Source organism: Esox lucius, chromosome 20 (assembly GCF_011004845.1).
Source record: "Esox lucius isolate fEsoLuc1 chromosome 20, fEsoLuc1.pri, whole genome shotgun sequence".
Classification (NCBI taxonomy): Eukaryota; Metazoa; Chordata; class Actinopteri; order Esociformes; family Esocidae; genus Esox; species Esox lucius.
Window position 1 is genome coordinate 45,436,340 of NC_047588.1, and position 14,267 is coordinate 45,450,606.

The 14,267-nt window shown below is 44.2% G+C and overlaps 1 protein-coding gene across 4 annotated transcripts in view; it reads right to left on the reverse strand.

Moving 5' to 3' along the window:
* Nucleotides 1–14,267, reverse strand: part of thsd7ba (thrombospondin, type I, domain containing 7Ba) — a 292,455-nt gene that overhangs the window by 204,544 nt on the left and 73,644 nt on the right. For all 4 annotated transcript variants that reach the window (XM_034289054.1, XM_029115860.2, XM_029115859.2 and 1 more), the window contains exon 7: nt 252–452. In XM_034289054.1, the coding sequence (XP_034144945.1) occupies nt 252–452 (201 nt within the window). The remainder of the gene's footprint in view (nt 1–251; nt 453–14,267) is intronic.

The following is a 14,267-nucleotide window of genomic DNA, read 5'->3' on the forward strand; positions in this document are numbered from 1 at the left end:
ATGAATGTACTAACATATCACACTGGCATAAATCTAATTAAACATTTAGAAAGAAAAAGGTGGAGATGGAGATGTGAACAGCTAGAGAGGAGAGGCTGAGAGGAGGTAATGATCTATACTGGAGAGTTGGACAGGGAAAGAGCTAGAGAGGAGAGGAGGTGAAGAGCTAGAGGAAAGGTGGAGAGGAGGTGAAGAGCTAGAGAGCGTAACATATGGAGATGAGGAGCAGAATGTATAATAGGAGTAACTACCTTGATCATTGACACAAACCCGTCTCTGAGCCACGCTGCCAGGACCACAGGTTCCTGAGCTAGGGATGCACCTGCCCCCCGTCTCCACCCGCCACATGTAACAGATGGGATCCTCACAGGGAATGGACTCCAACAGGTGGGGACATGACTCTGGAACGCCAAGTGGCTCCCACAACACCTGTCTTCTCCTCTGTCTGAAACCTGCAGGTGGAGATTCAAATATCTCAGACTCACACAGGACAATAAACTTAGCTTCAACCAGCATACAAAGGACATATCTATAAACTCAAAAGGACTGTCCTCTGGGTGCAGGTACCGGTCCCTGAGGTACAGAAGGGCTTGCTTTGGCAAAAGCCTGGTTCCCGCAGCCATAACAGCCCTCAACAAGGCGTTGCGCTGAGGGAAGAGTCTTGCTATCACCTGTCCTGTCTGTTGTCATTGTGTGCTGTTCATGTTGTATTCCATGTATTCCTGGCTGTCATTTGTTGGGTAATGAGGGTAATGTGTGGAGTATAATATTGATTGTGATGTACAGTGCCGTGAAAAATAATTTCCCTCTGAAGACAATAGAGTGTCTGGAATGCCATTTGAGTATACATTTTTCTTAACCTTTAATGCGTTAAATTAGAAACCGATTACTGTAGATAGCTAGCTAATAGCTATAAAGTACCAATCATGAGAACAATGACTGTCATCTAGTTAATGAACATTTTCATAATGATTTCGTTTATGTTCAACTGTTCTATTAAACCAGTTGAACAAAAAAAAGAGAAGAGGGACAGAAATAAAAATACTAATTGTATGAATACAGTGTAGAGTGGTGTAACAATGGATACAACTCTGGGAACATCAATTGGTGGGAAAAATCTCCATCCAGCCATCATCTTCCGCTTATCCGGGGCCGGGTCACGGGGGCAGCAGTCTAAGCAGGGATGCCCAGACTTCCCTCTCCCCAGACACTTCCTCCAGCTCTTCCGGGGGGACACCGAGGCGTTCCCAGGCCAGCCGGGAGACATAGTCCCTCCAGCGTGTCCTAGGTCTTCCCCGGGGTCTCCTCCCGGTGGGACGGGACCGAAACTGATGCCAAGCCACCTCAGCCGACCCCTCTTCATGTGGAGGAGCAGCGGCTCTACTCGGAGCTCCTCCCGGGTGACCGAGCTTCTCACCCTAAGGGATCGCCCAGCCACCCTGCGGAGAAAGCTCATTTCGGCCGCCTGTATCTGGGATCTTGTCCTTTCGGTCATGACTCTGCTCTTTCTTCACCACGAAAGACCGATACATCGACCGCATTACTGCAGAAGCTGCACCGATCCGTCTGTCTGTTCCATCCTTCCCTCACTCGTGAACAAGACCCCTAGATACTTAAACTCCTCCACTTGAGGCAGGGACTCTCCACCAACCTGAAGTGGGCAAGCCACCCTTTTCCGACTGAGGACCATGGCCTCGGATTTGGAGGTACTGATTTTCATCCCCACCGTTTCACACTCTGCTGCAAACCGTCCCAGTGCATGCTGAAGGTCCTGGTTTGAAGGGGCCAACACGACAACATCATCCGCAAAGAGCAGAGACGAAATAGTGTGGTCCCCAAACCTGACACCCTCCGGCCCCTGGCTGCGCCTAGAAATTCTGTCCATAAAAATTACAAACAGAACAAAGGGCAGCCCTGCCGGAGTCCAACATGCACAGGGAACAAGTCTGACTTACTGCCGGCAATGCGGACCAAGCTCCTGCTTCGGTCGTACAGGGACCTGACAGCCCCTAGCAAAGGACCCAGGACCCCATATTCCCGAAGCACTATCCACAGGATGCCGCGAGGGACACAGTCGAATGCCTTCTCCAAATCCACAAAACACATGTGGATTGGTTGGGCAAACTCCCATGAACCCTCAATCACCCTGTAGAGGGTATAGAGCTGGTCCAGTGTTCCACGGCCTGGACGAAAACCACACTGTTCCTCCTGAATCCGAGGTTCTACTATCAGCCGTATTCTCCTCTCCAGAACCCTGGCATAAACTTTCCCGGGGAGGCTGAGAAGTGTGATCCCCCTATAGTTGGAACACACCCTCCGGTCCCCCTTCTTAAAAAGAGGGACCACCATCCCGGTCTGTCACGCAATGTTGCACAGGCGTGTCAACCAAGACAGCCCCACAACATCCAGAGACTTGAGGTACTCAGGGCGGATCTCATCCACCCCCGGTGCCTTGCCACCGAGGAGTTTCTTGACCACCTCTGAGCCCTCATCCTCTGCTTCCTCAATGGAAGACATGACGGCGGGATTGGGGAGATCCTCGAGGTACTCCTTCCACCGCCCGACGACATCCCCAGTTGAGGTCAACAGCTGCTTACCTCTACTGTAAACAGCGTTGGTAGGGCACTGTTTCCCTCTCCTGAGGCGCCGGATGGTTTGCCAGAATCTCTTCGAGGCCAGCCGATAGTCCTTCTCCATGGCCTCACAGAACTCCTCCCAGGCCTGAGTTTTTGCCTCCACAACCACCCAGGCTGCAGTCCGCTTGGCCTGTCGGTACCAGTCAGCTGCCTCAGGAGTCCCACAAGCCAACCAGGCCTGATAGGACTCCTTCAGCTTGACGGCATCCCTTACTTCCGGTGTCCACCACCGGGTTCGGGGATTGCCGCCTCGACAGGCACCGGAGACCTTACAGCCACAGCTCAGAGCAGCCGCTTCGACAATGGCGGTGGAGAACATGGTCCACTCGGACTCAATATCTCCAGCCTCCCTCAGGATCCAGTCGAAGCTCTGCCGGAGGTGGGAGTTAAAGCTCTCTCGGACAGGAGACTCGGCCAGACGTTCCCAGCAGACCCTTACAGTACGCTTGGGCCTGCCGAGTCTGTCCAGCTTCCTCCCCCGCCATCGGATCCAACTCACCACCAGGTAAAAATATCTATTTTACTTATATATGTCACTTAACATAATATATTTTTGTTGTTAGTTTTTTTGCGTCATTAACTTATTCCTTCACAGAGAAATATGTTTTGTTCCCATTCTAACCTGCTCTTCCTAGCTTACTACTATAGAGTTGTGCTCAACAGTTTGCATACCCTTGGAGAATTGGTACGATATGAACCATTTGTAAAGAAAACATGATTGAGCAGGTAAAACATGTCTTTTATTTCTTATGGGATTCACATTCAACTGTAGGTCATAACAGAATGGCACAATTATAAAAGAAATTTTTTTTTTTTTACTGACCCCTGTTCCAAAGTCTGCATACCCTTAGTTCTTAATTCTGTGTATTTCCCCCTTTAGCATCAATGACAGCGTGCAGTCTTTTGTAATAGTAGTCTATGGGGCCCCAAATTCTTGCAGGTGGTATAGCTGCCCATTCGTCTTAGTAAAATGCCTCCAGGTCATGCAAAGTCTTTGGTCATCTCACATGAACCGCAGGTTTTAGATCTCCCCAGAGTGGCTCGATGATCAGGAGACTGTGAGACTGTGATGGCCACTCCAGAACCTTCACCTTTTCTGCTGTATCCACTGGAGGGTCATCTTGGCCTTGTGCTTAGGGTCATTGTCATGCTGGAGAGTCCAAGAACGTCCTATGCACAGGTTTCGTGCAGAAGAATGCAAATTGACAGTATTTTCTGATAACATGCTGCATTCATCTTGCCATCAATTTTCACAAGATTCCCCATGCCTTTAAGGGCTCACACACTCCCAAACATCAGTGAGCCACCACCATGTTTCACAGTGGGGATGGTATTCAGTTCAATATAGGCCTTGTTCACCTCTCTCCGAACATAGCACTTATGGTTGTGACCATTTCTCCAAATTACTGTGTGCCAGAAGTTGTGAGGCGTGTCAAGTTGTTGACAGATATTATAACCAGGCTTTTTTGTGTTATTGGTGCAGTAAAGGCTTCTTTCTGGCAACTCAACCATACAGCTCTTTTTTGTTCAAGTATAGTCGTATTGTGCTCCTTGACACAACCACAGCGTCTTTTTCCAGAGCAACCTGTTTTTCTCCTGAGGTTACCTTTGGGTTTTTCTTTGTATCCTGAACAATTCTTCTGGCAGTTTTTGCTGAAAATCTTTCTTGGTCTATAAATCTGGCTTGGTATCAAGAGATCCCTGAATTTTCCACTTCTTCATTAAGTGACTGAACAGTACTGATTGGCATTTGCAAGGCTTTGGATCTCTTTTTATATCCTTTTCCATCTTTATAAAGTTCCATTCACTTGTTACACCGGCCTTTTGACAGTTCTTTCTGCTCCCAATGGCTCAGTATAGCCTCTTGAATGTGAATGAAGAAATTGAGATTTCCGCCTATACTGCCATTGCCCATTATAACTGCAATATACACTCACCTAAAGGATTATTAGGAACACCTGTTCAATTTCTCATTAATGCAATTATCTGATCAACCAATCACATGGCAGTTGTTTAGTGCCAATTGGGCATCGTTTAAATGCCACGGCCTACCTGAGCATTGTTTCTGACCATATCCATCCCTTTATGACCACCATATACCCATCCTCTGATGGCTACTTCCAGCAGAATAATGCACCATGTCATAAAGCTCGAATCATTTCAAATTGGTTTCTTGAACATGACAATGAGTTCACTGTACTGAAATGGCCCCCACAGTCACCAGATCTCAACCCAATAGAGCAGGGGTGTCAAACCGGTTCCACGGAGGGCCGAGTGTCTGCAGGTCTTTGGGTTTTCCTTTAAATTGGTTCCCAGGTCAGACCTGAACAACCAGGTGGGGGTAGAAATTAACCAATTAGTGAACTAATTAATCAATCAGGTACAAGGTGAGAGCGAAAACCTGCAGACACTCGGCCCTCCGTGGAACCGGTTTGACACCTGTGCAATAGAGCATCTTTGGGATGTGGTGGAACGGGAGCTTCGTGCCCTGGATGTGCATCCCACAAATCTCCATCAACTGCAAGATGCTATCCTATCAATATGGGCCAACATTTCTAAAGAATGCTTTCAGCACCTTGTTGAATCAATGCCACGTAGAATTAAGGCAGTTCTGAAGGCGAAAGGGGGTCAAACATAGTATTAGTATGGTGTTCCTAATAATCCTTTAGGTGAGTGTATGTTGTCAGTACATGCTCATTGAAGGTATTCTGTATAAAATACACATGGGAGATTGAGGAATTAATCAGAGCATAGATTGGAAGAAAGAAAAATTATGCACAAGCTAAAACACACACAAACAAAATATGTTTTTACTTTCTCTTCTTTCATGGACAGGCTAAAATTCTAATATTGATATTTTCAGCTATACACACATCCTATGATTACCCAAACATGTCAACATTATCAGTGGTGTCCAGAGCCGTATTCAAGTGGCCATCCACGTCAAATCTGTAAATTACATCATTCCACTGTTTGATTTACATCTGTAATGTTTTAATACTATTTGTTTAGTTTAGAAAAAACATTTTCTACAATAAAACCACAAACATTCGTATCCCATTGAGTTTCCATGGGATCTTCGACCTATTGCGCCCTGCCTTGAAAATCTGCATACCACGGAAGGGAGAATATAATTGGCTACTAGACTTGTCTCTCCAACCTATTTCTAGGCTAAGGAAGTGCTAACAGAAATGCTAACAGGAACAATTCACCAATATACCACATCCAAAGTGTAAATACGCATCCCCAATTCCCCGGACAATCTATGTCTTTTCAGTCATACATGATCGGATAATGTAGCCAATAGGCTGGTTAAGGTCCTAAGAACCTAACAATTCATTTGGTACCAAACTTGATGCTTTAGCTTATGCACAAATCAAACCAGAGCTTACCTTGTAAAAGGAAAGTGTTCGACGAAAACAGATTTTCCAATAAAGATGTCAACTCTAGGATGTCTGGATCGATAAAGGTAAGTCCCAGGCATCCAAAGTATATGTCCTTATGATCGATGGAGTGTCTGGCTTCATTGTAAATCAAACTTTCGACTCTGTTCGTTGGTATGATCTTTTGGTTACTCCAGGAAGTGGTGCTGGGAGGAGCACAAATCCCCGTAAAAGTCTGTATGCCCATAAAAGGTAGTAAGACCAAGGCCAGTGATGTTGTACTAGACCGGAAAGGGGAGATTCGCCACTTTCAGAAACTACCGCAGCTTTTATGATAGGTGGAACCGTTCTAATGTTCTAAGCAATTGAATGAATCCCTTGATTAAAATACCCCAGATCTGGGGTACTTACATTCAAGAGCCTAGCTTGCTCAGTGCATCCACGTGAGAGCTAACAAACTCCTTGACTATTTATACACACACACTAAATTTGATTTAAAAAGCCACAGGTGTGGGAAATTCACCTTAAATTGCCATTTTAACCTGTGTGTGTCACTTTGATTGTCTGTAACAAGGCCAAACATTCAAGGCTATGTAAACTTTTAAACAGGACCATTTGGGTTTAAAAAGGAGCCAAACAACTATGTGATAATAAATGGCTTCATATGATCACTATCCTTAAATAAAAGGGACTGTTTATTTTGCATGATCAGTCATATTTTCAAAATCAATGCCTACATTTCACAATTTCTGCCAGGGTATGCAAACTTATGAGCACAACTGTACATGTTCTTGTACTTGTAAATTTTTTTGCACTCCTCTACTTGTACTTCTGGTTAGATGCTAACTGCATTACATTGTAATGTACTTGTACTGTTCAATGACAATAAAGTTGAATCCGATCTAATCTAAATATCTAGTCTCCAACCTAAACCACCTGGACTAGCTGGTACTATTCTGGTCTCATTTGGTGAGTGAAGGTCAGAGGAAGTTGTGTTATTGTTTTCTCACACAGACATATAGGTGGATGAGAGAGTTAGTGGCAGGTTCCACACCACAAATACATATAGAGATTAGGGTTGGCCCATGACATTAACCTTAAGGACTCCTATACTGTAGATGCCACCAGATGTGCAGACAGCAGACTCATATTTGATGCATTACACACAGTCAGACCTGAATTGTTTTCAGACAGTTTAGACAGCCTTTGGTCAATGAGTATCATATTATATGGTTAAGTGCCTTTAAGGCAAAGGCGCACTGAGGCAATTGTATACTTGCGACCACTTGAGGCTCATCATACCACCGATTGCTAAATCACCTCATCCTGTGTTTTGATGACCACCCATGCTTAGCATCTATGCTTGGGGTTTCGGGTTGTTGAATTGCACTGAGTTTTTTAGTTGAACCAATTGCATTGTGGGATCGTTGACGTGCTGTACGCTGCCTGCTGTATGCTGCCTACCTGCCAAACTTTTTTTGAATTTACTCTATACAAACTAATTGGTCAAATTCTACTTTAAGAGTTTATAAACGCCATATTTTTCATCTGTTGACCTCTTACCCAGCTTTGCTCCACCGGGACTCTTTTTGGACATAATTAACAGAACTACTCACCCCTGAAAACCCACGCTAAGTATCATTATTATGCCTTATCACTGTAATTGTTGTAGCTACAACACGGAGGAGAACTATCGTCTTAAAGATAGCAGAGTTAGAGGCTCGGCTTCTGACGCAAATTTCAGGCAATGATTGTGTTAGTGTAGAAATAGAAAAAACTTTGTCTGTGCCACCAGGAAGAAACGACAGTGTTGTTAGCCCCCCAGCACAGCTCCTGCAGCCGGGCAAGAACTTTCTCTTGGTCACTGAGAAGAAATGCCGTCTACCAGTTAAACCTGAGTCGTTGCCAAATCCAACTGAGCTTTCAACAGGTTTTCCCCACTGGAGTTGGAGTCAAGGTCTGAGCAGTCTTTGGAGGGGAATGATCGTCATGCATGTTCTACCGGTGGCCTTTAGTCAAAACTTAAGTCATCGGCGATTCCATTACCCGCAGTATTACACTAAAGGTTCAGCCGGCAATCGTACACTGTTTACTGGGGGGCAGAGCCATCGACGTAGCGGCAAATCTGGGGTTGGTGCTAGCGAAGTCTAAAACTGGCAAGTATAGAGAGTACAGAGATATTGTTATTCATGTTGGCACCAACGATGTTAGGATGAAACAGTTAGGATGTTCGGTTCTTTAAGAATCTCCCCACCGAACGGGGCATCAGGAGAGGACACGTTGTTATGACTCGTTGTGGTTTTTTATTTAAACTGATTGATTTTCCACAAACAGCTAATTAGTCCACAAATAGCAGGTTATAAACCTGTAGAAATACAAAGGCTATAGTATAAACAACAATATTAGCCACATACATAATATACCATACATTCTGAACATACTAATATGAATAGAATATAAATTTCAATATAGTCAGTATTTAGTATTATAATATACTTAGTGTTTAAAACTGAATGACTAAACAAAGCACATTGCTCTAAACACAGAAATGCACATCAATGTAAAACACATCAAATGTACAGCAATGTCAATGTTACACATTAAACTAATATCCCAAAACCACAAAGGTGTATATTGGTCTAAAGTGAATACAGAGTGTAGTTTGAAATAGCGATGCTATGTATAGCAATCCATTACCAAAGTAAAGCGATTGACTACATTACCCATTCAGCACCGCAACCAGGAAGTAGCTCATGTGACAGTGAAACGCTCCAATTTCAAACATTTACTAGAATATAGTCACGGATATATCGAGCCGACAGCGTTGAACATCAGACCTCAAATAAGGTTTTATCAGCGTGACCAACGTAACAGTTATCAAGCACATACATAGCCGCAGCACATACATAGCCGCAGAACATACATAGCCGCAGCACAGCAGTAGCGCAACAGACAAACAAACTTAAACCGCAGCTCAATGTAGAGAAACAACAGCTTACCGGTGGCGCAAAGACAACATGTCAAAACTAATACTCGCTCCCGCTTATAGCCAACACACTGATTTTACTGGTCCACGTTTCAACTCTTGACTGGCCCGTGCTCTAATCAGGTAAGTGAACCTCCCACCTAGGTACCTGCGTTACATTGCTGTTGAACACCCGTGACGTAGTAAACGCTACACAGAGGTTACGAAGCAGAACATAGCATCAGCGTGTAAACTAGCTAGCAAGATGTGTCGGCATAATTGTCTCTGGCCCCCTCCCAGCTAGGGGTGGTGACGAGCTCTACAGCAGACTAGCGCAACTCAATCGCTGAGTTCTGCCCGTCGCAGGAGATAGAGTTTGTAGATAACTGGCTCTCTTTTAGGGACTCTCCCAGAAATAGGGCCAGGCCTGATCTGCTGAGGAGCGACGGACTCCATCCTAGCTGGAGTGGTGCTCTTCTTTTATCAAGGAACCATGAGATAGGGTGCCGGTCAGCCTAACCTTGTTAACCAGCCTGCTAGCATAGTGGAGTCTGTCGATAGCATAGCCAGAGTAGTTCTTGTCTAACCTTGTAGTCATGGCAGATAGTATTCAAATTTTTGGCGATTTCCATATTCATAAAGCCTTTGAAGCCATAATTGACTCAGTGGGTTTTATGCAACATGTCTCAGGTCCAACACATTGCCACAATCACACCTTAGATTTAGTCCTGTCACGAGAAATAGATATTGTAGATCTAATAATTTCACCCCACAATCCTGGATTATCGGATCACTGTCTTATTACATTTACCGTTAAAACAAGAAATCTGCTCGCTCCGCAAACAATGAGTTTCAAAAGCTGTATTATAAATTTTCGGACTACCAATAAATTCCTTGATATAGTTCGCTCATTAACGACTCGATCTGTAAACGATCAAATCGAGGATCTAAACTCAACACTGCGGTAGATACGGTTGCACCACTAAAAACTAAAGAAATACGCAACAAGAATCTTGCTCCCTGGTACACAGACAATACTACAGCAATTAAGCAAACCTGCAGACATTTTTTGCAAAAGTGGCGCTCCACCAATTTGGAAGTATTCAGACTAGCCTGGATAGGCAGTAGACTACAATACCGAAAATCACTCACATCTGCTCGATCAACTTATTTCTCCAACCTGATTGAGGTGAACAAAAACAATCCAAAGTTTCTCTTTGATACAGTTGCAAAGTTAACAAAAAAGCTAAGCTCAACAAGTGAAGTGGGTCTTCACTTTAGTTGTAATGAATTCATTAACTACTTTGATGAAAAGATCATCACCATTAGAAAACAAATAACTGACTCCTCCTTAAATAGTTATGGTAATCTGGATCACGACATATTATACAAATATAGGCCAATATCGAACCTCCCGTTCTTCTCAAAAATCTTAGAAACATTTGTTTCCCAACAACTGAATGCATTCCTGAAGACAAATAACATTGATGAAATTCTCCAGTCCGTTTTCAGATCCCATCATAGTACTGAGACTGCACTCGTGAAGGTAACAAATTACCTTCTAATGGCCTCAGACAAAGGTTCTGCATCCGTCCTGTTGCTTCTTGATCTTAGTGCTGCTTTTGACACTATTGATCACTCACTTCTCTTAGAGAGACTGGAAACCCATATTGGGCTACGTGGACATGTTCTAGCCTGGTTTAAATCTTATTTTTCTGAAAGACATCAGTTTGTTAGTGTGGATGGCATATCCTCTGACAAGTCAAAGTTATGCTTTGGTGTTCCTCAAGACTCGGTTCTGGGCCCATTATTGTTCTCACTATATGTATGCTGCCTCTGGGCAATGTAAGCCGAAATCACAATGTAAATTTTCACTGTTATGCTGATGACACACAGTTATATATTTCAATGAAGCATGGAGAAGCCCCAAAATTAGCTACTTTGGAAGCATGCCTTTCAGATATTAGGAAGTGGATGACAGAGAATTTCTTGCTCTTAAACTCAAGAAAAACAGAAATGCTCGTTTTAGGACCCAAGAAACAAAAAGCGTTGTTAGCAGATCTCCCTGTGAACCTCGACGGCTGCATGCTCGTATCCCAAAAAACTGTAAGAAACCTTGGCTTTACCCTTGACCCTGACCTCTCCTTTGATGAACATATAAAATATGTCTCAATAGTTGCTTATTTTAATCTTCGAAACATTGCAAAAATGTGAAACTTTCTATCAAAAACTGATGCAGAAAAACGAATCCATGCTTTCGTTACTTTTAGACTAGATTATGGCAATGCTCTTCTTTCCGGTTACCCTGACAAATCAATACATTTTACACTAGCTGCCTTAACTCATTACTCCTGTCCTAGCGTCCTTACACTGGCTGCCTGTTAGGGTTAGGGCTGATTTTAAGGTTTTACTGTTAACCTATAAATCAATACATGGACTTGCTCCTACTTACCTTGCTGAAATGATCCAGCCATACATACCTACACGTAACCTACGATCGCAAGATGCAGGCCTTTTAATTGTACCTAGAATTTCTAAACAAACAGCTGGAGGCAGGGCCTTTTCTCATAGAGCTCCACTACTGTGGAATGATCTGCCAATTAAGGTTAGAAATGCAAACTCAGTGCAAACTTTCAAGTGTCTACTAAAAACTCATCTCTACAGCACAGTTTACGATTAGGTGTAATCTGGGGGCGTGAAGGTGACCAGAAGGCTTGATACTGTCCACCCTTGCTGTCTTGCCAGGTGGGCTCTCGTCGCCACTGGGGATGCCCTCCCTCCAAAGGCTTTCGTGGGAAGAGTCACTGGCTGGTTATTGTCTCTCTACTGCGCACTTGTGCAATTGGGCTGTACGCTGCTGGCAATACTCAACCCTCATTCTGGGTGTCCCTTTTGTTGATGCCTGGCAATGTGGGTGGATTGATTTCCTGCCTGTTGGGCCCTGTCCACCAGGTAGGGCCACAGTGTTGCCGGACCCCCCCGTCTCAGTCCCAAGGTCTTACGCTGCTATACTATTGTGCTGGGGGATTGGGTCAGTTCTCCTTCTCCACTCTAAATCGTTGTTGATATGATGAATGCATTTTCTGAATTTTCCCAGTCTCCTCCCGTTTTAAACTTTAGGAGGACATGAGGTCCTGGTCCACACCTGCGGAGTTCCTGGTTTCAGGGCCCGTTGCTGCCCCTGTCCTTGTCCATCTGGTCATGCTTCTGACCTAGTCTAAGTGTAAATAGACTCTGGATTTAGCCACATGCATTTATTAATTATTCCAATTGGAATCTTAATATCTCACTCGGCACAGCCAGAAGAGGACTGGTCACCCCCCTGAGCCTGGGTCCTCCTTAGGTTTCTTCCTACATTTTGTGACAACTACTGTTGTAAAAAGGGCTTTATAAATACATTTGATTGATTGATTAATTGAATTGCAAGTCTCTAGATGCCAGCTCTGATCCTATCAGAAAACGAGAGATGAAATCCCCAGTAAATGTCAAAAAGGGCAAGAAAAAGAGGGTGTCTTGAGAATTTGTCTACTCAGCGTTCTCTGCTGAAACATTTTCCATATGATCGATGCTAATTGCTTTCAGATCGATTTGTAAGGTTTCAGTTAAAGCAACTCCTTACACACATGTTTGGCCAGTATTGGATGAAAGGAGAACCAGACTGTAATCTGAGGGAGAGCTACATGGAGTAGAAGCAGTAATGTTCTGAGGGAGAAACTCTACAGGAGATAGAGGCAGCAGTGTTCTGAGCGAGAAACTCTACAGGAGGTGGAGGCAGCAGTGTTCTAAGGGAGAAAATATCCAGGGGTAGAGGCAGTAGTGTTCTAAGAGAGAACTCTACAGGAGGTAGAGGCAGCAGTGTTCTGAGGGAGAAACTCTTCATGGGTTAGAGGCAGCAGTGTTCTGAAGGAAGAAACTCTACAGGGTTTAGAGGCAGCAGTGTTCTGAAGGAAGAAACTCTACAGGGTTTAGAGGCAGCAGTGTTCTGAGGGAGAAACTCTACAGGGCTTTGAGGCAGCAGTGATCTGAGGGAAAACTCTGCTTGAGAGGTTGGCTAAAGTCAATGATGACGAGATGTTATTGCTAATCCTCACAGTCTGAGGTCTTCCCATCAGAAAATCCAATATCCAATCACAGCATGGAGTCCAGACCGAGTGCTCTGAGGGAAAAATAGCTGGTTATGAGAGCAGCACTTTCTCTGCTTTGTCTGATGTCAGCTCGTTGTAGGTTGCTGTCTAAATAGTGGCTAACACTGTCCTTGGCATGTGACCGCAAACAGCAAGGGTGGCCTATCAGCAGGGATGTTGTGGTATCTTCGGCACCTTTTGAGGATTGACTGTTGTAGATGTTTGCTGAGATGAAGTGGGAATTGCCTCACAATTTGGTTTATTTGGAAAACAAGGGTGAATAAAAACATTCATGCAGACTACAAGTGTAGTCTGCATGTTCCATGTCCTTTAGGGGCCGCATGCTGTAGTTGGTTTCCTTGGAAAAGCTGCTATGGTTCAGCGTCCACTTGGCAAGCTTGGTGCATATCCACATAAGTGTTACACAAAATGACCAGCTAATAAAAAAAGGTTCCATGAATAAAACCCTGCTCTTCTTTTGCAGTATGATGGTTGATGTTAGAAAAGTCTGGCATATGCCTTAAATTACATCTAACGGTATAGAGGTCAGCCTCCTCCTAGGCATTTTCTTATTCTTTTTTTATAAATGTGTAAATACTATACATTTTTAATAATTTTGTTACTGTGGGCCTGGATTTCAACTCTAAATAAAAGTGTCTCTCTACTTTAGATTTTGCCTGCCTCATGTATAAGGTCTCCCTTACAGCTGCTACACAGTCCCTCTGAAGTAATTCCAAAATAGTTTGTGACACCTGGCAGAGAAGTGTGTCACTAGCTAGTTCCAGGATAGCCAATGGAAAAATTACATCTACAAGGCATGTTGAAACCGGCTGCCCAGTAGAGGAACCACCTCCTTAGAGAGGAACCACCTCCTTAGAGAGGAGCCATCTCCTTAGAGAGGAGCCATCTCCTTAGAGAGGAGCCATCTCCTTAGAGAAAAGACACCTCCTTAGAGAAAAGACACCCTCCTTAGAGAAAAGCACCCTCCTTAGAGGAGCCATCTCCTTAGAGAGGAGCCATCTCCTTACAGAAGAGCCACTTCCTTACAGAAGAGCCACCTCCTTAGAGAGAAGCCACCTCTGTAGAGAGGAGCCATCTCCTTAGAGAGGAGCCATTTCTTTAGAGCCCATTGAGAGAAATGTGACACAGCTAGACCCCA